Genomic DNA, 21,488 nt, shown 5'->3' with positions numbered 1-21,488 from the left:
ACTAAGGAGACTCACGCGCTGGAGCTGGTTTTCTTTTGCCTTTAATAAATCAGGAAGAACCTGAGCCGCTCACCTTAAAAAAAAAAAAAAGCTGCAACAAAGTGATGAAAAGGAGGCAGGACAATGACTGTTCCTCTGGGATAGCACACACACACACACACACACACACACACACCCGCCGCTGCCACCACCACTGCCCGGGCACGCAGGAGAGTCACACAGAAGATTCTGGAAGGCAGACCCCCCCAGAAGCCCTCAGGGCCGGGAGGGCAGCCCCTACAAGGAGGAGAGGGCAAAGCAGCAAACCACCTTGTCCATGGGGCACTGAGGAGGGCAGCTGGGAGCCAGGCCAGGGCCCCTGACCGACTGGGGAGGGGGAGGGGAGCACTGCTGGGTGCCCTGGCACCTGCCGCCTCCCAGACACCACCGTGGAGGCAGAAGCGTAGACCAGGACGGAGAGGCCACAGCTGCCAACACGCTGGGTTCTAGGCTGTGGGGGGTGGGGAGGGGGAAGGGCTGTGGGTTCTTTCGCTGCCGCTGCCGGGACCCCACTGCCTACCTCTGCGGGGTCCGCATTTTTAAGTCGCCGGAGAGCTATTGTGATGAAACGGGCTGTAACTCCCTGTAAAGGCTGCAATGCTAACTTTGTTTAAGCATCAGTTTCAAGCCCTCTTGGAATCCACAGGGCCAGTATTGACGCCGAAAGGCTCATTCTTTATATATTGAACTGCACAGCTGTGAGGAGTTGCACAAATGTTACCAACTCATTTGTCATGCAAACAGTGCTTCAGAAAGAAATAAAATACTATTATGTGGTGCATGTGCTAGGCAATCACTGTATCAAATTCATGGCATTCCGTGCAAACACAGGCAGAGAAAAGGAAAACAACACTTGGTGAGAGAAACCGCACCACATGGGAGCAGCTAAGTCAGGGAAGACGGGGCGCCCGACCAAGCCTAGGCTGTAATTTTCCCAGCGATTGGGGCCAGTGTTGAATACCCCTGGGGTAGAGCAAGTGGCAGGAATGCAAAACTCTCCTGGGGCGCCTTGCTCGGTCCCGGGAGAGGAGGGACAGGTTGAGGGGAGGGGGTGGGCCTCGGGACTGCTGGGTGAAGCTACCGGGGAGGAGGGAATGTGGGAGCGGGACCCACTAGGCAGGCAGGGAGCAGTGGGGAGGGGGAGAAGGAAGGCAGTGACGTCGAGTTCCCTTGCTACCCTTAGCGGGTGCCTAGGAGCCTCCGAGTAAGCAGATCGCCTGCCCCGCGAGGCGCAGAGGCTTGGGCGAAGCAGGCACCCTGTCCTAAGCACCTTGCACACAGCACCTCTCCTAAGCCCCACTGGCGGCCGGGCCAGAGACGCTCGTGGTACAGCAGCACACATCCGACAGCTGTGCAGCAGGGGTTTGCAGCCCAGCTGTCGCCTTCGGAGTCCACACCCTAAACCACGAGCGGCGGCAGCCAAGACCACGCGCGCCTCGTCTCGGGGGTAAAGCCCCGCGCGCCGGAGCCCAGGCCTCCACGCAGCCAGGGCCAGGCTGTGTCCCCGGCGGGCTGGGCACCGGGTCGGCCCAGGACGTCTCGGCGCGGCGCGGCGCGTGCTTGGGTCCCCCCCACGACACAGAGGGAACTCAGCCCAAGCACAGAGAGGCGAATGATCGTGTCTCCCAGTGACTTGTCTCTCACCATTAGGCAATTCATCCGTTAAATCAACACTTTACTGAATGCCTACCACTTGCCAGGGACCGCGCCAGAGAAAAACACTGCTGGGTCTAACAAACGGAGAGCGAGGGGGAGGGCGCCGCAAGACGGGAAAGGGGAAGAAAAAAAAAAAAATCCCCGCCCTCCCCAACATGGCCGGCGCACGCGCCAGGCCGACCTCCCCAACATGGCGGCACGCCGACCTTCCCATCATGGCGCGCGGCCCCGCCCGCTCCGCCGCGGCCGCCGGCGCGAGCAGTTCCGGGTGCGGTGCGCGCCGGGGGCGGGCGGGGGGCGGCGTCCTGGCCATGGCCGGCCTGTCGGACCTGGAGCTGCGGCGGGAGCTGCAGGCCCTCGGCTTCCAGCCAGGACCCATCACCGACACCACGCGGGACGTCTACCGCAACAAGCTGCGCCGCCTGCGGGGCGAGGCCCGGCTGCGCGACGAGGAGCGGCTGCGGGAGGAGGCCCGGCCGCGCGGCGAACTGCGGCTGCGGGAGGAGGCCCGACTACGCGAGGAGGCGTCGCCGCGCGCCCGGCCCGCCGCGGCCTCTCTGCGGGCGGAGCCCTGGCTCTCCTCTCCGGCCTCGGCCTTCACGAACCCCGGGGCCTATGGCGATCTCGGGGCCTCCGCGGCTTCCTGGGCGGGGGGCCGCGGCCTCGCCTATCCCGCCCGCCCCGCACCGTTCAGGCGCCGGGCCTCGGTCCGGGGCAGCTCTGAGGAGGACGAGGACGCCCGGTCGGCCGACAGGGCCGCGCTGGGCCCGGGCCTCCCGGGCCGCCGCTGGTGGGCCGCGTCCCCTGCCCCGGCGCGGCCGCCCTCCTCCCTCCTCGGCCCCGACCCGCGCCCGGGCCTGCGGGCCACGCGAGCCGGCCTTGCGGGCGCGGCGCGGGCCCGACCCGAGGTGGGGCGGCGGCTGGAGCGCTGCCTGTCTCGGCTCCTGCTCTGGGCCAGCCTGGGGCTGCTGCTCGCCTTCCTGGGCATCCTGTGGGTGAAGATGGGCAAGGCCTCGGCGCCGCAGGAGGCGGAGGACAACAGTACGTCCCGGGCCGGCGCAGGGGAGGGCCTGACTGTCCGCTCCCCTCCACACCTGCGCGCTCCTCCTTCCCCGCACCTGCAATCATGCCTGCCTTGGCTGTCTCCTGTTTTCCTTTTCTGCCCTGGCCCTGCCTCCTAACACGTCCCTCTCAGCCACGTGCTGGGGAGCAGGTTAAGGTTTTGCCCCAACCTCTGGCTTTCCCTCTCTCAACAGGCCCACCCCCGCCTCTTTCTGCTTATGTCTCCTGCGTTGCTCTCCTGCTCACCCACACACTTGAGGGCACCCCCTACATCACGAGCCGCACTGGTCGGGTCTGGTTGAGGTCCCAGCTTCGCAGTACCAGAAGGGCCACCAGTTCACTTCTCTGGACCACAGGCCTTCGTTTGTCAGAGGGGTTCCTCCTAGCTCCGTGCCTGAGACAGGCACTGGGGGAGCTTTTAAGAGTTCAGGCTGATGGCAGTGGAAGGTGTTGGTGTAGCTTGCCGCGCCCTCGTGCAGTGAGGGGTCTGTAGGATGCAGTGGGTCTCCGAGCAGCTGGGGCTTGCATTGCCTAAGTGGGAAATTTGAACAGGAAACAACACAGGGGTCATTTCATTCTAAATCTAGGTATAAAGGGGCACTCTGGTGCAAAGCAGGAATACGATTCACACTGCTCCCAGCCTCGGGCCAAGGCCACATCTTTCCATGCCTAGCGGGAGCAGGTGAAATACGGGGGGAGGCTAAATTGTGTCTCTGCTGTGTGGCAGGGGGATGCTGGGGGCGTGTACCGTCTGTGGGCATGGGGACCCCAGACTTGATGCAGGCGCCCGAGGGATTGCGGTCTGTCACCTCTGTGACTCGTGTGTCCACCTGCAGGAGAAGTGGGGCAGGCCCCTGGTGGCGTTCAGGCCCGGGTGGAGGTGGAGGTGTTTTAACAGGTCAGCGCTGGGTTAAATGCTGAGATTTGCCTGCCGCTCGCCCCAGGGATGGCCATGACCTTGTCAAACACCGCACTTTGTGGACGGTTTACAAAGCCTGCCCCGTGCGTGTGTTGTGTTGTTGGAGCCCAAGCCCCTGAAGTTAAGCGGAGCAGGCCCATCTGGTCCCGTTTGAGAGGTGAAGCAGTTCAGAGCGTGCTTGTGTTGCGCAGGGCCCTGCGGCTGGCGGTTTTCAGCTGGGCCGAGGGCCCGGCTGTCCTGATTCCGAACCCAGGGTGGGGAGACCCCCACATGCGCCGTGTGCAGTGCAGAGTGCCTCCTTAGCTGGCTGCCAGCCCCGTGCTTGTGTCCCTGTCGGCCTCGCCCTGCGTTTTTTGCCAGTGGTCTCCGTGCTCTTCCCCCAACCCACACTTTTAATTTCCTCTGTTTCTTTTCTGGGTCTCAGTGAAGTTGTTGCCAGTGGACTGTGAGAGGAACTCGGATGAGGTGAGTGTGGGCTGCCCGGGCTTCCGTTCTTCCTCCCCGGGCTGTCAGTCTCCACCAGGAGGGAAACTTCCCCAGAAGAGGATCGTAATAGGCTCATTTTCGGGGAGTGCGTCCTGTAGTGCGCCAGAAGCACGTGGTGTTCTGATGTTCGTGTCAGACTCAATTGTGGCACTGAAGGAGCGCTTGAAACAGAGAACTGAGCTCCCAGGATCCTACCCTGGGCTTGTCACAGATGCTTTCCCATCAGGCGTAGCGCCAGGGGCTTTGATCTGGGGGATGCGGTGGGTTGTTGTCGGGGGCCTCCGCAGCTCCCAGGCCTTTTCAAGCCTCAGGAGGTCAGGTTCTCAGCTCCGCGCGCTGGGCCTGGCCATGTTTGTGTGTGGCTCTGGAGCTGCTGCTCTGCTGGGGAGCGTGGCGGGGTTTGTTTGCAACACGTGCCCTGGGAAGTGGAGTCGGCCCCGGGGCTGTGTGCAAATACTATCCGGGCAAGCGGCCCCATCCCTCCGTGAATCATGACGGCAGCACCTGCCCGGAGCTGGGACGCCCAGGAAGATACTAGGCGGTCATAAATCCTACCCCGAGGAGTCTCGTGCTGCCACGGGGCATGACTTAATAGTCGCGTTATCAAGTGTGTGGTGCCAGGCCTCACAGCCCAGGGCCGGGAGGAAGCAACGGTGGTCACTGGGACGCCCCTCGTTTGGCTCCCTTACCTGGGTTAATGAGGGGGCACAGCTAACTGGCTTTGTTTTTCTTTAGCTTCTGATGTGTCGGACTTGGGGGTGTTTCATTCCATGCATTTATTGCATTCATGTGCCGCGTATCTGCTTCCTGATTGTTTTGTGGAAACAGATTCCTGTTTGTTTAATTTGCCTTCCATCATAAAAACCACAGTTGATAATGAGAGGAAGTGGCCCAGAGGGAAGCTCGCATTTGGAAGACTTTTTCTGTAAGGCTTCTCTGGCGGTGCTGGTTTTATCTGTCGTTTAATTAGCAAAGGGGTCTCTGATGTTCATTTCTTGGCCCTGCAAAGTCTCTAAACGTATCCGACCCACAAGGGAACGACACATTTGCTCCTTGGCCCTTCTCTGCGCGAGACCAGGTTCATACCCACCTCGCGTGAGCCCAGGCAGGACCCCGCCCCCGGCCCCCGATCCTCACTGAAGATGCTCTCAGCCTGCAGTCGGGGGCTTCCTAGCAGAGTGTTGGCTATGTGTGACCATCCCAGCCCGCAGTGGAGCAGCGCCCTGTGGGAGCTGGGCCCTGGCCACGCAGGCCCTGTGGAGATTTCGCGGGACCCAGAAGCAGGCAGGTTGGGGCGTGTCTGCTGGCTGTGGTGAGGTTCTTGGGCAAAGGCTCACTCTGTGTGCACCCACAGGCCACCGAGCTCGGAGCCAGGCACCTGGGCTTCCGTTACGGGTTCCTCTCTGTCACCTGGTGAGGGCTACCGCTCCCGTGTGTCCCTTTCTGCCTTCGCACCGCCGCGCGCACAGGGCGGTCTGGCAGTGGCTTCTGGTCGGGTTGCCTGCTGTCCGCCCGTTCCCTTAGGCGACGGCAGCCAGCGCCGAGCCTGAACTGAGTCGTCGCCCCAGCCCTGACTCAGAGGAGGCCGGCAGGTTTTACTAAACGGACAGGAGTGGGCCCGGGGAGACGGGACCCCAGCGACTGACACTGGAGCCCTGGCCACTCCAGCATACAGCATTTGCAGTGCCCTCGCGAGAACCCCAGCTGCTGCGTTCACCGCACACCCACTTCGCCTCCACTCCTCGCCCCGCTTCCCGGCCTCGGGAGGGAGAGCCAGGGCAGCGGTGGGGCAGTGGCCGGGAGCCTCCAGGACACAGCCCTGTGGTTGCTGTGTTTGCGTGCCGCCCTGCTGCCCTGTTCCGTGTCCCTTTCTGCTGGTCACCGGGTTATTTATCGGCTCTCCTGGGCCCAGCACCGGGCAGTTTGCGTCTGTGTTTCGGAAGTATGAGGTGTCCCGGAAGGGTCCGAATAGCCGGCAGCCCCTGCCCCGCTGACTGTTGTGCGGTGCCTTTCAGTTCTGTCAGGCCAAGCAGAAGGCCGCCCTGCTGGAGCTGCTGCACGAACTCTACAACTTCCTGGCCATCCAAGCCGGTGAGTAGGCCCCCGAGGTCTCGCGGTGCCTCCGGGGGGTGCAGGCTGCCGCCCTGGCCGGGCAGCTGGCGGGCTGTGGCTTCCCCCAGAGGACGGAGCTGGAGCCGATCTTGCCTTTCTCGCCTCCCACTGAGACACGGTTTGCAAGCCTGCTTCTGTGCAGAGTACTTTGATTCTTGGTCCCCTGAGGCTTCCAGAGCCTGGCACAGGCGCAGGCCTTGCAGCAGGTGGTCTCCCTTCTCTGGGAGGCTCGGAGCTCTGTGTTGGGCTCTGGAGGGGCCAGGCCCAGGTCTTCCCAGAGTCTGTGGTCTCCATCCTAGAGCACCCCCTGGGACCAGATGGCCTGCTGTGCAGGTGGCAGGTGCTCTGTGTGGCAGAGCCTGATGTCACATCTAGTCCTGATTGCCCCCAGGCAGCTGCAGGAGCCAGGACAAGTCCCTGAGCCACTCAGGGCTTCTGCCTCCCGTGTCTGACCAGTGACCCCCAAGTCTGTCTTTTCTCCACAAAGTGCGAGTCAAGTGCCATACCCTGGCAGGGGACAGTCTTAGCACCCCCACAGTGTGCCTCCGAAGGTCATTCAGAAGGGCCCCCTCCTGTTTGATCTGGCAAACTGGTTCCTTGAGGTCAGAGATGCTGCCTGCGTTATCATGCCCTCCCCAACAGTTGTCATGGAGAAGGCTCTCAGAGCCTCTACTGACGACCTACGTGCGTGTCCAGGGTGATGCCTCTGGTTAAATGCACTTCCTTAGTGGAAGAACCACCTGGGATGCTGCAGTCCGGAGGGATGTTCTAGAGGCTCCTCTAACCTGCGGGAGCAGAGGAGGCCAACCCTTGTCTACAGTGGCACCAGAAAGTCAAGGTCAGGGGCAGTCTTAGGAGCATCAGCTGTGGTGCTGATGATGCTTAGGAGCATCACCTGGTGATGGTCAGGGAGGTGTCCATAAGCACCTCAGAGGAGGGGGCCCCTGCTCACAGCACAGCAATGTGAGCATTCCTCCGTACGGCCCAGGTGCCGGCCTGACAAGAGGCTTCAGACCTCTGCGTCCTAAGTGTCCAACGACCAGTGGCAGCAGCAGTCCCCAGGAACTCACTGGAAATCCATCATCTCAGGGCTCTTCTCTCAAACAGCCGAATCACAGCGCCCTTCAACACTGCGGGACGTGGCATGACTCAGCCCGGGCTCTGCCTGCAGCCTGTGTGATCTGAGGAGACAGGCCCCTGCCTCCCTGGCCATTTCACAGCCTGGGTGGTCTTCAAAAACTTGATAAAAATGCATATTATAAAAAGTTCCAAGTGTGGTTTTTTTTTGCACCAAAATAAACTTATCTTGTAATTCTGTTTTTCCAAGAACTTTTAGAAGTGCCCTTGTGTAAGATGTGATTGGATGATGGCGGAGATGCCTCTTAGCTGGACAGTCAGGACAGCAGCACAGGGAGGTGGCGGCTCTGCCAGCCCTGCAGCCTTCCAGGGCCTGGTTCTGTGTGTGGGAGGAGGGCGGCTGGAGAGGCAGGGGCTGTTCCAGGTCCGTGGCGAGGGGGAGGTCACGAGGTGGGAAGGAAGTCTGGAGATGGCCACTGGGCCCAGCTGTGATGCCAGGCCACCAGAACTTGATCTAGCAACCGTGAGGGCTGGTGAGGGCCAGAGAGGCCGTGCTGGGAGCCAGGTGCCCAGGAGGCAAGTGCAGTGGTGTCGCTCCTCGGAGTCAGCACCTGTGGACAGGAAAGGGGACAAGAGGACGCCGTCAGGAGGCCACGGAGGTGGTCCAGGCAGGCCCGGCCAGGGTGCAGGTCATCCAGGACGGGAAGCCAGCTTGGTCTCAGGGGACCTCAGGGTCAAGATCAACTTGGAAGTAGGATCTGGCTGCATTGGAGGCTAAAGTCGGGCTTCCATTGGAACCTTAAGTTCTTTAATTTTACCTTCAACTACTCCCTCCTCAGCCCACGGATACGGCCAGGGCATGCATGTGTGTCCAGCCCTGAACAGTTGCTGCTCTCAGGGAGTCTTTTTTTGAATCACAAGTAAACCACAGCATCCGACCAAGAGCCAGCATCTGGAGCAGTTAGGCCAAATGCGAGGCCCACGGCTCGGGGCTTCTCCGAGGATGTGGCCCGTGGGCTGGGCCTGGAAGGCTGGTCAGGACTAAGAGGGGGGACCCCAGCTCTGTGCTGGGTGGGAGCCAGCCTTTGGGGGTGCCCAGAAGGAGCCATCCCTGGCCCCAGTGGCGCACGGACTGGCTCCCTCCACAGGCCTTTGGGACGCCTCTACCCAGGACCTCTCAAAACAATGGGCCCAGCTTTCTAGGTCACCTGCCTGTGTCGTGACTCAAAATCCCCGTGGCGCGCGTGGCCTCCTGCCGTTCTCCTCCCAGGCTGTGTTTATTTATAGTGCCACTCCGGTACCTTCCGAAGCTGTCTGTCTGATCCTTTTAGGGATCAATTGCAAGCAGACCTTGGTATTGGGCAGCTTTTTAGTCATTTAATGCAAATCGCTGCACTGCCTTGCAGGTCAGGTTTTAATGATCTGGAATCGATCCAAGCTAAGTGGCTTTTGATCTTGCTGCAGAGTGAGGGTGCCCACGGAAGCCGGGAGCCGCCGGGACGCACGCTGCTCGTTAGAGCTCATGGCTTGGTTCCTGCTGCATTTTGTTAGTCCCATCTCAGAGTCATTTTCCCCCACCTCTCGGTGTCTGAATGTGCCCTCCTCTTGCTCCCAGGCAATTTTGAGTGTGGGAATCCGGAGAAGCTGAAGAGCAAGTGCATCCCTGTTGTGGACGCGCAGGAGTATCTCGCAGTAAGTAGGCCGCCATGCGCCGCGCTCCCGAGGGCCTGGGGCTGCCTGCTGATCTGGCGAGCCCTGCGGATCTCCTGCTTGTTTGGTGTTTGCTTCGTGGCTATTTGGCTTCTCCCCTGTGCCCCTCCCCCCCCCACCTTGTTTTTTTTTTTTTTTTTTTTTAAACTTAGTGGCATGTAGTGTGACCTAAACTGAGGTGGGGACTATGCCCCGTGCCTGAGCCACCCCCTCCTGACCTCTGCTGCTGAGCCAGCTGGGGCCCTTTTTCCTTGCTCTGTCTGGGTTTGCTTTTCTCCCTGTGGGCAGCTCACTGGACACACATTGCACGTCCGGGGCCCGTCTGATTGCGTGGCTGTGGGATGGCAGAAGTGTGGGGCCCGTCTGATTGCGTGGCTGTGGGATGGCAGAAGTGTGGGGCTCTGGGGCCAGCTCCCTTTTCACCTCACAGATGCAGAATCTGAGGCCTGGAGAGGGGACTCACCCAAGGCCACATAGCTGAGCCCCTTGGTCCCCCAGCCCCCCGCCCAACACACCCTTTTGTTTGACCCTGAGCCGGCTGCCAGCTCTGGCCTGGCGCGTCAGTCCCGGGGGAAATCGCCTGCCTTTGGCCACCGCAGACCTGCGTTTGCTGCCGCGTGTGCTGCTGCATGGCCGCCTCTGCACAGCCTCTTCCCGGCCACCGGCCGCCCCGAGTCCCCTCCTGCCAGGTTGCTGTGCGTGGAGGGAACAGGGCTCGTGCGTGCTGACGACACAGGCGAAGGCTCCCTTATCCAGCAGTGGAGTGATGCTGCGGCAGCCGCTCCGCCGGGCGCAGGACTAATCTCCCGTCTCCCTCCACCCCCCACAGAACGTGACGAGCAGCTCCTCCGCCAAGTTTGAAGCCGCACTGACCTGGATACTGAGCAGTAACAAGGACGTGGGCATCTGGTGAGTGTGGGCACCTGTGGCCCTGTCCTCGCCCGGCGGCAGCCTCTTGCGCCTGAAGGCGGAGGCTGGACGTCTCAGCCAAGTCGTCGCAGGCCACGGGGAAGCATCGTGCGGAGGGCACTGTAGGGAGACACAAACTCAAGTGCTGGGGAGTAAGTCTGGCACTCCAGCAATGCCCTGCCCCCCAGTCTGTCTATTTATTTTAATTTATGTGAAAGGTGGGCAGCACAGAGGTCTTCCTGGTTCACTCCGCAGGTGCCTGCAACAGCGAGGGCAGGGCCAGGCTGCAGCCAGGAGCCCAGAGCTCCATGTGGGTCTCCCGTGTGGGTGGCAGGGGCCCGAGTACTTGGGCCATCACCTGCTGCCTCCCGGGGTGTGCATTAGCTCCCAGTGGAGCAGCTAGGACTGGAACCCACACCCCAGTACAGGATGCCGGCACCGGAAGCCGAGGCTGCAGCTGCTGTGCCCCGGGGCCGCCCTGTCTCTCCCTGCACTCCCTCTCTGGGCGCTCCTTCTTGTTGGCGGAGGAAGTGACTGTTTGTCGGTCTCACGCGGTATGGAAATCGCATCAGGAAGTGCTGACTTTTATTCTGACCACAGTTTCCGCGGTATTGTCATCTTTGGCGAGCGCGGGTAGCAGAGATAGGGAGCCCTTTCACGAGGCTGAAAGCAGCCCCCACTGCTCGGCCCAGGGGGAGGGCGCGCGCGCCAGGGCCCCATGAGACACACCCCACCCCACCCCACCCCCACCACCGCCACCCCACCCCCGCTGGAAGAGCCGGCGGCCCACTCCTCGGGGTCTCTGTGCAGGTTACAGCTCCTGATAGTGAAACACACGCTAGGGTTTTGTTCTCTCCCTCTAATCCGCCCAAATTACCAATTCCGTCTGCAGCGCAGCCAGCAGAAGCCCCCCGGGCAGCTCCGCCTAAAGCTTCATAACTGGATGCGTGGCACGATTAAAATTCGCTGGCTTTGGAAAAAAATGAAAGAAAAGCTGCTCTGAGTGGCTGAGCGGTTTTCCTGGGTTAGGGAAGGCGGAGGAGAATACGGATTTTACCCTGAGAGGCGCTCGCGGAAGCTGCTAGCGCTGACGAATGGTGACACTGGCCATTTGAGTTGGGAGGGGCTGAGCCGGCCTGGATGGCCAGAGTTGACGTGTGTGTAAGGCATCAGGACACCTTGGATAGCAGCCAGTCTAGCATCCCTGAGTCACCTCGCTGGAAGGTGTGGGTGTTCGTGCCCCCGCAGGTCCTGAGGGCCCCCCACCAGGGACCCGGATGGAGGCACCGGGAAAGGGGCTAGCCTCTAGCCTCGCAGGGCCTAGTGCTTCCCGGTGCGTGATCTTTATGCTTAAACAGCATCCGCGTCGCCTGGCTACAGGGAGAGGGGTCGGGGGGAGCGCAGCCTCCCAGGCCCTGTCCTTGGGTTCTTGGCGTGCAGCTGCCGAGCCGAGATTCAGTCAACATTTCCATTTCTCTGTGCTGGGAGGTGGGAATCCAATTTACAGTTTAATCTTCCGCACGCTGAGAGAGGCTGTCAGAGCCCCGACAGAGGGCACGTCGCTTTAGCAGCGGGGGTGCAAGCCTGCTGCCGTCTTTAAAGCTTTGTTCTTTCTAAGTAGCCAACGTAGGAAATTTCTGGAAAGAGTACAACCAGGAACCCAAGCCCATTCTGTAAGCAAGGAGAGGCCTGGAGACCCCTCTTCCTCTCTCTTTTTGCCTCCCACGTACGGGGGCTTGTCCTATGGCTCCCGGTGCCTCGATTGTGTCTAGAGCCATGTCCTGTTGCAGGCTGAAAGGGGAGGACCCGTCTGAACTGGTGACGACCGTGGACAAAGTGGTGTGCTTGGAGTCGGCTCGCCCCCGCATGGGCGTCGGCTGCCGCCTGAGCCGCGCCCTGCTCACCGCCCTCACCAACGTGCTCATCTTCTTCTGGTGTAAGTCAGCGGCCGCCCCTGCTCCCCCGCCCCTCGCCACTGGGACACTGGGCCCAGAGGGCTCCTGGGTGTGAGCGATGGGTGTGGAAACCCCAGGCCTGGAACGCTGGGTCTGCCTAATAAAACAGGAGGTGAGAAGTCCTCCCCTGCCCTGCTTTGTCTTCGCCCTTGGAGCCCGGGGTCCGTTGCGCGAGGCTGACAGAAAGCACCCTGGATTCGGGGCCGGGCACCATCAGCGCCCGTGAGAGACAGCAGCTGCCCATCGCCCCCTCCGGCCGCTCCGCCAGGGTCCCGTGTACAGGCCGCTTGGGGTGGGAAGCGCCGTGGGGACTTGGCCTAGTTTTCCTCCCTGAAAAATGTAAACCGTCTCCTGAAGAGCTACAGATACCTGGTGGAAGCCGCAGGGACGGGGGAGGGGGTGCCGAGCTGGGAAGCAGAGCGCAGGCCTGGGTGCCTGACATCCGGGGCCGCCTCAGAGCAGAGGCCTCGGGCTTTCTCTGAAGGCCAAAGGCCAAGGCACAGAAACCGCGGCCTCCCCCACGCCTTCGGGCGGGAAGTCACACAACGGCCTGGCATAGGTACACGCGTGAAACGCCAGGCCTTGGCTCACAAGGAAGGACGTGAGAGCCCTGGACGGCACGGGGAGGAGCTGGGATCTCGACGGCGGGGTAGGGGTGAGGGGGTGGCGCCTCCGCGGAGCCTGAACGCGGTCCTCCCCCTGCACTGCGTCCTTTGTTCCCTGTGAGCAGGCCCTGTGCCAGATGTCCAGATCCCCCAGGCCTGCGGCATAGCCCCTGCCCACAGGGAGACCCCAGATGGGGCCGGCCGGGAACTGTGATGGATCAGCAGTGTTTCGTTCCCTCGCAGGCTTGGCGTTCTTGTGGGGGCTCCTGATCCTGCTGAAGTACCGGTGGCGGAAGTTGGAAGAGGAGGAACAGGCCATGTACGAGATGGTGAAGAAGATTATAGGTGCGTGGCCCCAGGCAGAGGCGCTGCTGGCACCTGCTGGAGCGCCTGCCCTGAACATCTGCTCTCTCCTGCAGATGTGGTCCAGGACCACTACGTGGACTGGGAGCAGGACATGGAGCGCTACCCGTACGTGGGCATCCTGCACGTGCGCGACACGCTGATCCCTCCACAGAGCCGGTGAGTTCCCCGGGCGGGTGAGGCGGGCCCGAGCCTCGTGTGCACCCTTGGCCGAGGGCGGCTCAGCTCCCAGGATCGCCCCTTCCCACCTCCCGCCAGCCCTCCCGCGTGCTCAGCTCCTGAGGACAGATGAGCTGGACGAGGCGTGTGGCGCGTGACCAAGCGTGGCTCCAGGGATGCTTCGGGCTGCAGGGCAGAGAAGCCTCATTGCCAGTGGCCTGGGCAGCGAGGATTAAAGGGTCTCTGTCCGGGGAAGCCCAGCGTAGCATCGGCCCCAGGCACAAAAGAGTTAGGTCTCGGGTTCCGTTTCTTTGTGTCTCATCATCACACCCTCCCGTGGGTGTTGGTAGCAGGCCGGGTCCCCCGTGGGCTGCAAGATGGTGACCTGGAGCAGCTGGAGCAGCGTCTGCCCTGTCCCAGCCAGCAGAGCAGAAGTGGGCTCCCGGCTGCCCTCTATGAGTAAGAGAGAACATTCCCAGGGGCCTGCAGCGGTGCCCTCCTTGGGGCTCCCGGGCCAGACTTGGGTCCTTGTCTATGGCAAGGAGGAGGAGAAAGTTCTTCAAGCTTTCAAGCCATGACCCACAGGTCCAGATGCTTAGTACTTACTGTGGACGTGTGCGCGTGCGTGCGCGTGTAACTGAAAGGTGCTTAGTACCTTCCGTGGACACGTACACGTGCGTGTTACTGACCGAGAGTGGGGTCAGCTTCCAGGGCGCACAGGTGCCTGGGAAGGGGTGGCAGCGCCAGTGTCAGGAGCACTGCAAGGGGACCTTCCCCATGCAGGGTGACTGCTGGAAGTGTGCACTGTGCCCCTGATAAAACCCGAGAGAGGCTTAGGGAAGCCGCGTCCCAGGGGGCAGCTGGCACGGCCCAGCAGTGTCGGCTTGGGTCGTGGCCCCTCCCCAGCAGGCTCTGTGGTCTCTGCCCACGTGGTGCTAAGAACTCCCGAGCCTGCAGGGATCTGGGCACCGCCCTGAGCTCACCGCAGCCCACGCAGGGAGAGCAGGGATCCCCCCATGGGGGGAACGGAGGCGCAGGGAGGCTGAAGAACTTGCCCAGAGCCCCAAGGCCACACCAGACCTTCCCGTCAGCCTCGCTCCTCTGTCTCCCCGAGAGGGCTCGGCGGCGGAGCACCCTGGGGTTCGTTCTCAACATGAAGCTGTGTAGGTTTCACACCCAGTGCGCCCCTGGAAGGGCGGCAGGCAGGGAGCGTAGGGCCAGCAGCCTGCCTGCCGTGTGGGGCGTGTGCTCGCTCCGAGAGCGCGCCTGGCCCTTGGGAGGCAGACACGGCCCTGCAGCCCCCGGGGGGCCTTGGGAGGTGATGCGGACTCCCACCTAATCCTGGCCTGGCGGGAGTCGCCGTGTGACCACAGCAGCGCACTCAGCTCTGTGGGGCCCCTTGTTCACCCGGCCTCGCACCCACGTGCTCAGCAAGTGATGGCGGAGTGCCTCCTGCATGCTGGCTCCTGGACTGGGCCCCAGGGAGACAGCAGGGGGTAGAAGCGGGTGTTCCTGGGAGGGAGACTGGGGACAAGGCCTAGAGGGAAGGGGGCGGGCTTACCGGGTAACACGCGCACCCCTGAAGTGAGTGTGGCACGGCATGGCGGTTGTCCTCTGGGCTCCCGTGTGCCACGGATGAGGTGCGTGGCCGCCAGAGGGAGCTGAGCCCGTCGTGAACCCCAGAGAGCCCGTGCCGTGTTGGCCCTCGGCTCGCAGGGGATGAGGACCCATGAGCCGGACTGCCGGCGCTGCCCTGCCTGGGACGGAGCAGAGCGGAGCGAGGGGGAAGCCGAGAGCGTGGTTAGCGAGGACACTGATGGCAGCGGCTGGCTCCAGGCGGGTGTGCTCATGACCCGGCAATGGCAGCCTGGGGAGGGGCCCTCGGGCAGTGCTGCCGGCCGCCTCCCGAGGCCCAGCATCACCAGTGTTCAGCCCCCGGAGAGTGGGGGCGTGCACAGTGGCCTTGGCCTGACCACTGGGGAGGAAGGCCCCCCACCCCCGCCCTGCCTCCTGACTCACCGCCACTCGTCTTCCCCTGGGTGGCCCTGCTGCACTCTGCATGTGAGAACCCGGGGTGGGGGGTGGGGGGCGGGGGCCCTGCAGTCCCGAGGGGAGGCTGAGGCCTGTGTTGGGCAGGGGCTCAGCAAAGGAAAGTGCGCAGAGCAGCCTGGGTACCTCCCTGCCACTGTGAAAGGCACGTGGTGGGGGGCCCTGGCCGGGAGTGGGGGTGGGGGGGGCACACCCCAGACCCCCAGCAGCACAGGGCCACTGGCCCCTGGTTCCCAAGAGCAGCTGCAGGCTGTGGGCCTCGCGGCGCCCAGGCTTTAATTGGCCCTCGTGGGGCCCTGAGAGGCAGGCAGCCTGGCCAGGGCCGCTGCAGGAAACAGGCGGGCGCAGCTGGGGTCAGCGGGGCCCCTCCCACCCGGAGACCGGGGGCAGCGGGCCGGGCGCCTCGGGCGGCAGAGGCTCCCTCTACTTGGGTCCTTGTGGGACAGCGGAGGTGGAGGAGTGGTCCGTGGCCCTGCGGGAGCTGAGCAGTCTGCGCCCCGCCCGCCGAGGGCCAGGCCCCTGCCGAGCCCGCCCCCCGCTCTCGTTGCAGGAGGCGCATGAAGAGGGTCTGGGAGCGAGCCGTGGAGTTCCTGGCCTCCAACGAGTCCCGCATCCAGACTGAGTCCCACCGCGTGGCGGGAGAAGACATGCTGGTGTGGAGATGGACTAAGCCCTCCTCCTTTTCGGACTCGGAGCGATAAAGCCGCGGCAGGGGCCTGTCCCACCAGCCTGTCCCAGCGCAGCCCGCCACAGGGCCCCCGGGGCTCTCAGAGCGGTGCTGAGTTCACACTTGCCTTGACCTTTTCACCTCCTGATCAGCTCCGAGGGTCTCCGAAAGAGGAACTTGGTTTAGTAGGAACCTGGGGGCGGCCTTGAGAGTGGAGGGGAGGAGCCGGGGGCGAGGGCCAGTCCCCCTGCCCTGCTTTGCTGGCCTGAAGGGGAGAAGGGTTTGCTTTTCAAGAATAGGTGCTGCCGAGCCGTGCCAGCGAGTGATGCCGGAGCGGGCGGCACTGCCTGGGAGGTGGTTCGGGGGTGGCTGGCTGGGAGCGGCTTGGTCCATGTGCCTTCGGGGGTGCTAGCCGAGAGCTCCAGGGTTAGGGGAGAGCGCCTGGCCTCTGGCTGGACTGCTAGACATTAGAGCTGACTGTAGGGGACTGTAGAAAACTCGGGCACTCAGGTTGGGAGTGGGGCCGGGGCAGCCCGTAGAGAAGTATCTGGCCCCTCTGCCCTGGGGCTTCTCCCTGAAGCCACTGTAGGCCAGCCCTGCAGCCAAAAGCTGCATCAGCCCCGGACGCCGGCCCAGGATGCCAGAGGGTCCGTCAAGGCGGAGAGCGCCGCCACCTCTGTGCCAAGATCACCCAGCTCCACTGGGACCACGCCGACCCCGGCCCGTGGCTGTGGAACCACAACTTTAAGTGCGGCGGTGGCCGCATGCTGCCCCCTGCCGGCCGCTCGGGGCGGTGCCCGCGGGCCGCAGATGCCACCCCCGCCCGCGGGGTCTGCCCTCCTGCAGGAACGCCCCGCGGGGACCTTGTGAAGTGCCGAAGACTCTCCGGGAGCCTCATCCGCACACGTCCACATCTGCAGCCGGTGGTGGAGCGGGGCCGGCAGCTGCTGCAGGAGACGCCAGGCAGCCCTTCTGGTCTTCGTGGTTTTGTTTCCTTAATAAAGCTCCAGCGTCCTCATTTGAGCGATACTGGTTCCCTGTGAACTCGGGATGGTCGGCGGGGCCGCTCCTGATCAGATACCAGCCGGAAGAATAGGAACACCGCTACAGGCTTTGGTTTCAGGGTTGGAACTGCTGGATAAATAAACTATTTATTAAAAATGAATGCTGCTCATCCATGCTGCTTTCCTTCCCCCACAGCGGGCAGACCTGGGAGCCCTGGCTCCGGGGCAGGGCCTGGCGGGACCAGGAGCTCCTGCTCCAACATGGGCCCTCGAGGGTCGTTGGGAGCCAAGTGTGTGGCGCAGAGTGACAGCCCTGCCCTGCAGCGTGGCTGTGAGGACTGGGATGCACAGTGGTCCACCTGGTTCAGGGGGGCGGCCGGGAGTGGGGGCACCAGAGCCCCGGTGGCTCCCCTGGGCCCCAGCCATGTTCCCGCCTGTGCTGTCTGGGATCCTGGGGCAGGGGCTGGCTCCAGGGCCACCCCTACCCTGGAGGCACCCAGGGAACCCCCAGGCATTTGGAACTGGAGCCCCACCTTCAGCTGCTGTGGGGGAAGGCAGCCCGGGAGCTGGGCCCCCCATGGACCTGGCGGCCGCTGCGGCTGCCTTTGCTGCACACACCTGTGGCGTGGGGACTGGCACGGGAGTGCCAGCCAAGGTTTTCCTCTGCTGGAAACCGGGTGGGTGAACTGACAAACAAAGGACCTGGTACACAGCCCAGAAGGGAGAAAAAAAAACGAGCCGTCTTCAGCCTCTGTGAAAGATTTTCCCTCTGCCGTGTTTTGTCTTAAGCTGAGAAGGGAACTAACGCAGGGCTCTATTTCTGTGCAGCTGTTTGGAGAGCAGGAGCGAGATCAAAATAAACTAAATAACAAAGGGGCCCCGCCAGCCCAGCTCCTTCCTTGATGCACACAGAGCCCTCTGCACAAAGGCCTGAGCCAAGCCGCTCTGATGCGGCCCTGCACCCTGCCTGGGCTTTGAGGGGCCAAGCCTCCCTTTGAAGCAGCAAGGGATGGCCTTGGGGGGTGGGGTCCGGCCGAGGAGGGGCATCTGAGGTCATGGCAGGGCGGGCGCTGCGCAAGGGAAGTCTGCGGTGCCCACTGGCATCCTAGGCGCTGCTGGGACCACAGGCCTGTCTTTCCCAGGTGACAAACAGCCCTCCAGGGCCTCGGTGGGTGCTGATAAAGCAACTTCGGGGAGCGCAGGAGGCGCGGCTATCCCCCACAAATCTCAGCTGTGGACATCCGCCCGGGAGCTCCGGCCACCTCCCGGAGTGTCTGCCCAGGAGAAAGGTAAACACGGCCATTTGTCACTGACATCATCCGGCCCGCAGTGGCAGCTGTCCCCCCTTAATGAATACAGCATTGACTTTGAGCCTCAAAAAAGAAAAAAAACAAACCTCCCCTCTGTCAGGTGTGGATGTAGACCCAGTGTCCTGTCGGCTGCCCCCAAGGGGAAGTGTCAGGGAGTGGTACCTGCTGCCCCGGGCGGCCAGGCCAGCTTCTCCACCCCTGCCCCAAGAATCTGGACAGGGACAAGGGAGGCAGAGGGGCCAGTGGGTGTGGCCAGCTCAGAGCTACTGGGCCACCTGCTGCCTTGTTTCTCCAGGGTCAATGCTGCATCCCAGGTTGGGGGGAGCTCAGGGCTCTGCCTCCCCACCAGGGGTTACAGGGTCCCTGCACACAGGGGTGTTAGGGAAGAGGAACAAGAGCCCACCCGGCGTGGTGACACCCTCTTGGTATGCTGTCGCCCTGTGCTGTGGGTGCCACTTCATTTAGCAGGGACGGCAGTTGATTTACCTGCCTGGGGTTTGAACCCAGGCAGCCTAGCAGCCCAGTCTCATCCTTGGCTCTGAGGAGGGCAAGCCGCTCTCTCAGACTTAGCCAGATCCCACATAGGCCTGGGTGGCTCAGCAATCTGCCCCCAGCCCCATGAGTCGTCTGACCTCTCTTCCTTCCTCTTGTGCTCAGGCCACTCCCCTACTGCCCAGACCCCCACCAGCCAGCCCCTGCCTCCGGGCCTTTGCACTTGCTGTCTTCCTGCTCTGTGTCCCCCAGACCTGCACATGGCTCCAGCCCTCTCCTTTAGGGCTTGCCCCACTGTCATGTCCCTGTCTGCACTGCACCAGCATACCCCTCCACCCCCCACACACACACATCCTCCGGGACCCAGCTCTCCTCTCTCCTCTCCTAACCCTGGACTCGCTACATGTCTGTCTGACGCGAGTTCTCGCTGCCACCACTCCAGTGCCAGCTCCTCCAGGATGCAAGTCTGATTTGTTCACTGCTGAACTCCTGGCCCCAGCAGTACCAACAAACCAATGTGTGGGCACCCACGTCCCAGGAGGAGGCAAGCCCAACACCGCGTGGCTAGGGTCTGAATACCCCCAGCTTCCGTGCAGACAGTTCTGTCCCCAGCGTGGATCAGAGCGGCTTGATACACCAGCCCCTGCGAGCAGAAGGGCAGAGGGGGTGCCGCGGTGACGGCAGCCCAATTCCCCAGCCGCTTCTGTTTAGCGAGGAGAGGGGGGGAGTACAGTCATTTCCCTCAATGAAAACAAGCAACAGAATTCCCTTTGCCTCGCTCCCCTGGCAATTAAGCCCTTCTCTGCAAATGAAATGATTTCGTTTTCACCGGGACTAATTTAGGCATGCGAGAAGGGCCGCTGAACTTTCTGATTGCAAACACCAGCGTGGGGGAAACAAGCAGCGGCGGTGCCAGGCTGCAGAGGCGCTGCAGGGAGAGGGCGCTGGGGCCCCGCCTGCCAGGCCGCCTCTCCCCCTGCGGTGGCACCCCCTCCGCCCCCTGCTCCTGGACTCGGTCTGGGGCGGAAGCTTGGACGCCCCCAACATTCTGGTCGGGTGAGGGGCTGAAGAAGCCACATGTGCATCGCCCCTCCTTTTGCCAACGGGAAAAGTCTACGCCTGCTCCATTGACTCTGGGCCGGCCCCACGACCATTTTGGCCAATGGAGCCATGGCGAGAAGGGTTCTGGCCGGTTCCGGTTCCCTTCTTAGGGGCTCTGCAGAGCAGACCTGGAGCAGAGAAACACCTGTGCGGCCCCCAGCTGTCCAGCCCCCAGCTGGCGCACTCTCACGTGTGAGCAAAGCCACCTGGTACCTGCCCTGCTCTGCCCGAGCTCACCCCAGGGGTGGCATCCGGCGGGCACGCCCAGCTGTTGTCTGAGGCCATCAGATGCATGGTTTTATTCTAATGCTTCCATCTGAAGTCGTTGAAGACACCAGCAGAAGCAGAGACAGCACGGCGAGCTGTCAGGTGCCCTCAGCCACTGCCCCAGTGGGAAGGCTCCAGGAGCATAGTGTTGATCCAAAGCACGACATGGACCCCAATAGGGCAGTGTTAACCGGGGTACAGGTTTGACTTAGGTCCTCCCAGCTGCCTCTGCCTCGGGGCGTGTGCGTGTGCCCCCACATGGAGTTCTGTGAAATTCTTGTTTTTTTCTTTAAGATTTACTTATTTTAAAGGTAGTTACAGACTGAGAGAGGGAGACACAAGTCTTCTATTTGCCGGTTCACTCCCCAGGTGACCGCAATGGCCGGAGCTGCGCCAATCCAAAGCCAGGAGCCGGGAGCTTCTTCCAGGCCTCCCACGTGGGTGCAGGGGCCCAAGCACTTGGGCCGTCTCCTACTGCTTTCCCAGGCCACAGCAGAGAGCTGGGTCGGAAGCAGAACAGCCTGGAGAGAAACCAGCAGCCATATGGGATGCTGGTGCTGCAGGCAGAGGCTTAGCCCACTACGCCACAGCGCCGGCTGCATTTCTGTGAAATTCTATCCCATGGAAACACTCAGTTCCAGGCTGGTCTGTCCCTCCTGATGGACCACTGATGCAGGACTGGACACGTTCGCCCAGGAGTATGTGCCATCCGGCAGTCTTCCACTGAAAGTGGCAGGCGCACAGCTCAACCCTGAGCCCGGGGTGAACACCCCCTACTGGCTCACATGCACCAGCAGGCCTGGGTGAGGCCCATCTTCTAGAATCCTCCTCTAGCGGCCGCCACAGCCAAGAGGGAGGGGAGAAGGGTGAGACCCGGGCCCAGCCAACCCAGGGGCTGCAGCAGTACGGGGTGGTGTCCGGACTGGAGCCCTGCAGCTCTGCGGGCCAGGCCATGAGAAGGGCAGGGCTGGAGGGGGAGGGGAACACTGTGATGAGGACAAGAGAGGAGAGTGGCATCGGGGAGCCCAGTGGGTCTCCAGGAGGGAGCGGGGCCGTTCCCCACTGGCCCCAGAGGTCAAGCGTCTGCGTGTATCAGGGACAGGGACGCCAGCCTGGGACACGAGCCGTCTCTGAGACCGGCCTGTGACTCCTGGCATAGCCTGACTTCCCCCACTCCCTTGGGAATGGGCATATTGGGAGGCCTCTTCCAGGAGACGGCAGGGAACGTGAAAAGTGGCACCTGGGGCAGACGGGTGACAGCCTTGTCCACCTGCCTCTCCTTTCCGATCGCTAGCTGTGAGGCTGCAGCCGCCATGCAGCCAGGGTCCCAGGCTGCCATGAACACGGAGCAGCACCCGAGTGGCCGCGGTGTAGCTGCGTGAGCACGAAACCAGTGTCTGTGGCTGCGGGAGAGAGCCTGGCGCTGCTGCCAGAGCAGCTCCCTGCCAGCCTCCCCCACCCCGCCTCTGCCGGTCACGGCCTCCCCAGGGGAGAACACCAGGCGGCCCAGCCCGGGTCCTCCTTCCTCTGACATCCGGTGTCTGGG

At 62.6% G+C, this 21,488-nt stretch overlaps 1 protein-coding gene across 1 annotated transcript; it reads left to right on the top strand.

Annotated features, from left to right (window-relative positions):
• The first annotated feature begins 1,995 nt into the window (after positions 1 to 1,995).
• Positions 1,996 to 16,924, top strand: LEMD2 (LEM domain nuclear envelope protein 2). Its single transcript, XM_062185978.1, has 9 exons — positions 1,996 to 2,736; positions 4,101 to 4,141; positions 6,178 to 6,253; positions 8,967 to 9,043; positions 9,891 to 9,970; positions 11,761 to 11,906; positions 12,774 to 12,875; positions 12,950 to 13,052; positions 15,652 to 16,924. Exons 1-9 carry the CDS (start codon positions 2,007 to 2,009, stop codon positions 15,800 to 15,802), a joined length of 1,506 nt encoding a protein of 501 aa, XP_062041962.1. The 5' UTR covers positions 1,996 to 2,006; the 3' UTR covers positions 15,803 to 16,924.
• Positions 16,925 to 21,488: the final 4,564 nt, after the last annotated feature.

This window comes from Lepus europaeus, chromosome 3 (genome assembly GCF_033115175.1).
Source record: "Lepus europaeus isolate LE1 chromosome 3, mLepTim1.pri, whole genome shotgun sequence".
NCBI classification, from domain to species: domain Eukaryota; kingdom Metazoa; phylum Chordata; class Mammalia; order Lagomorpha; family Leporidae; genus Lepus; species Lepus europaeus.
Note: the sequence above shows the minus strand (reverse complement) of the source record. Positions and strands in the feature narration are given on the sequence as shown.

Coding starts and splice junctions, on each gene's coding strand:
- LEMD2 (XM_062185978.1), top strand. CDS start 2,007: ATGGCCGGCCTGTCGGACCTGGAGCTGCGGCGGGAGCTGCAGGCCCTC. Junction 2,737..4,100: donor GCAGGAGGCGGAGGACAACA/GTACGTCCCGGG, acceptor TCTGGGTCTCAG/TGAAGTTGTTGCCAGTGGAC. Junction 6,254..8,966: donor CTTCCTGGCCATCCAAGCCG/GTGAGTAGGCCC, acceptor TCTTGCTCCCAG/GCAATTTTGAGTGTGGGAAT.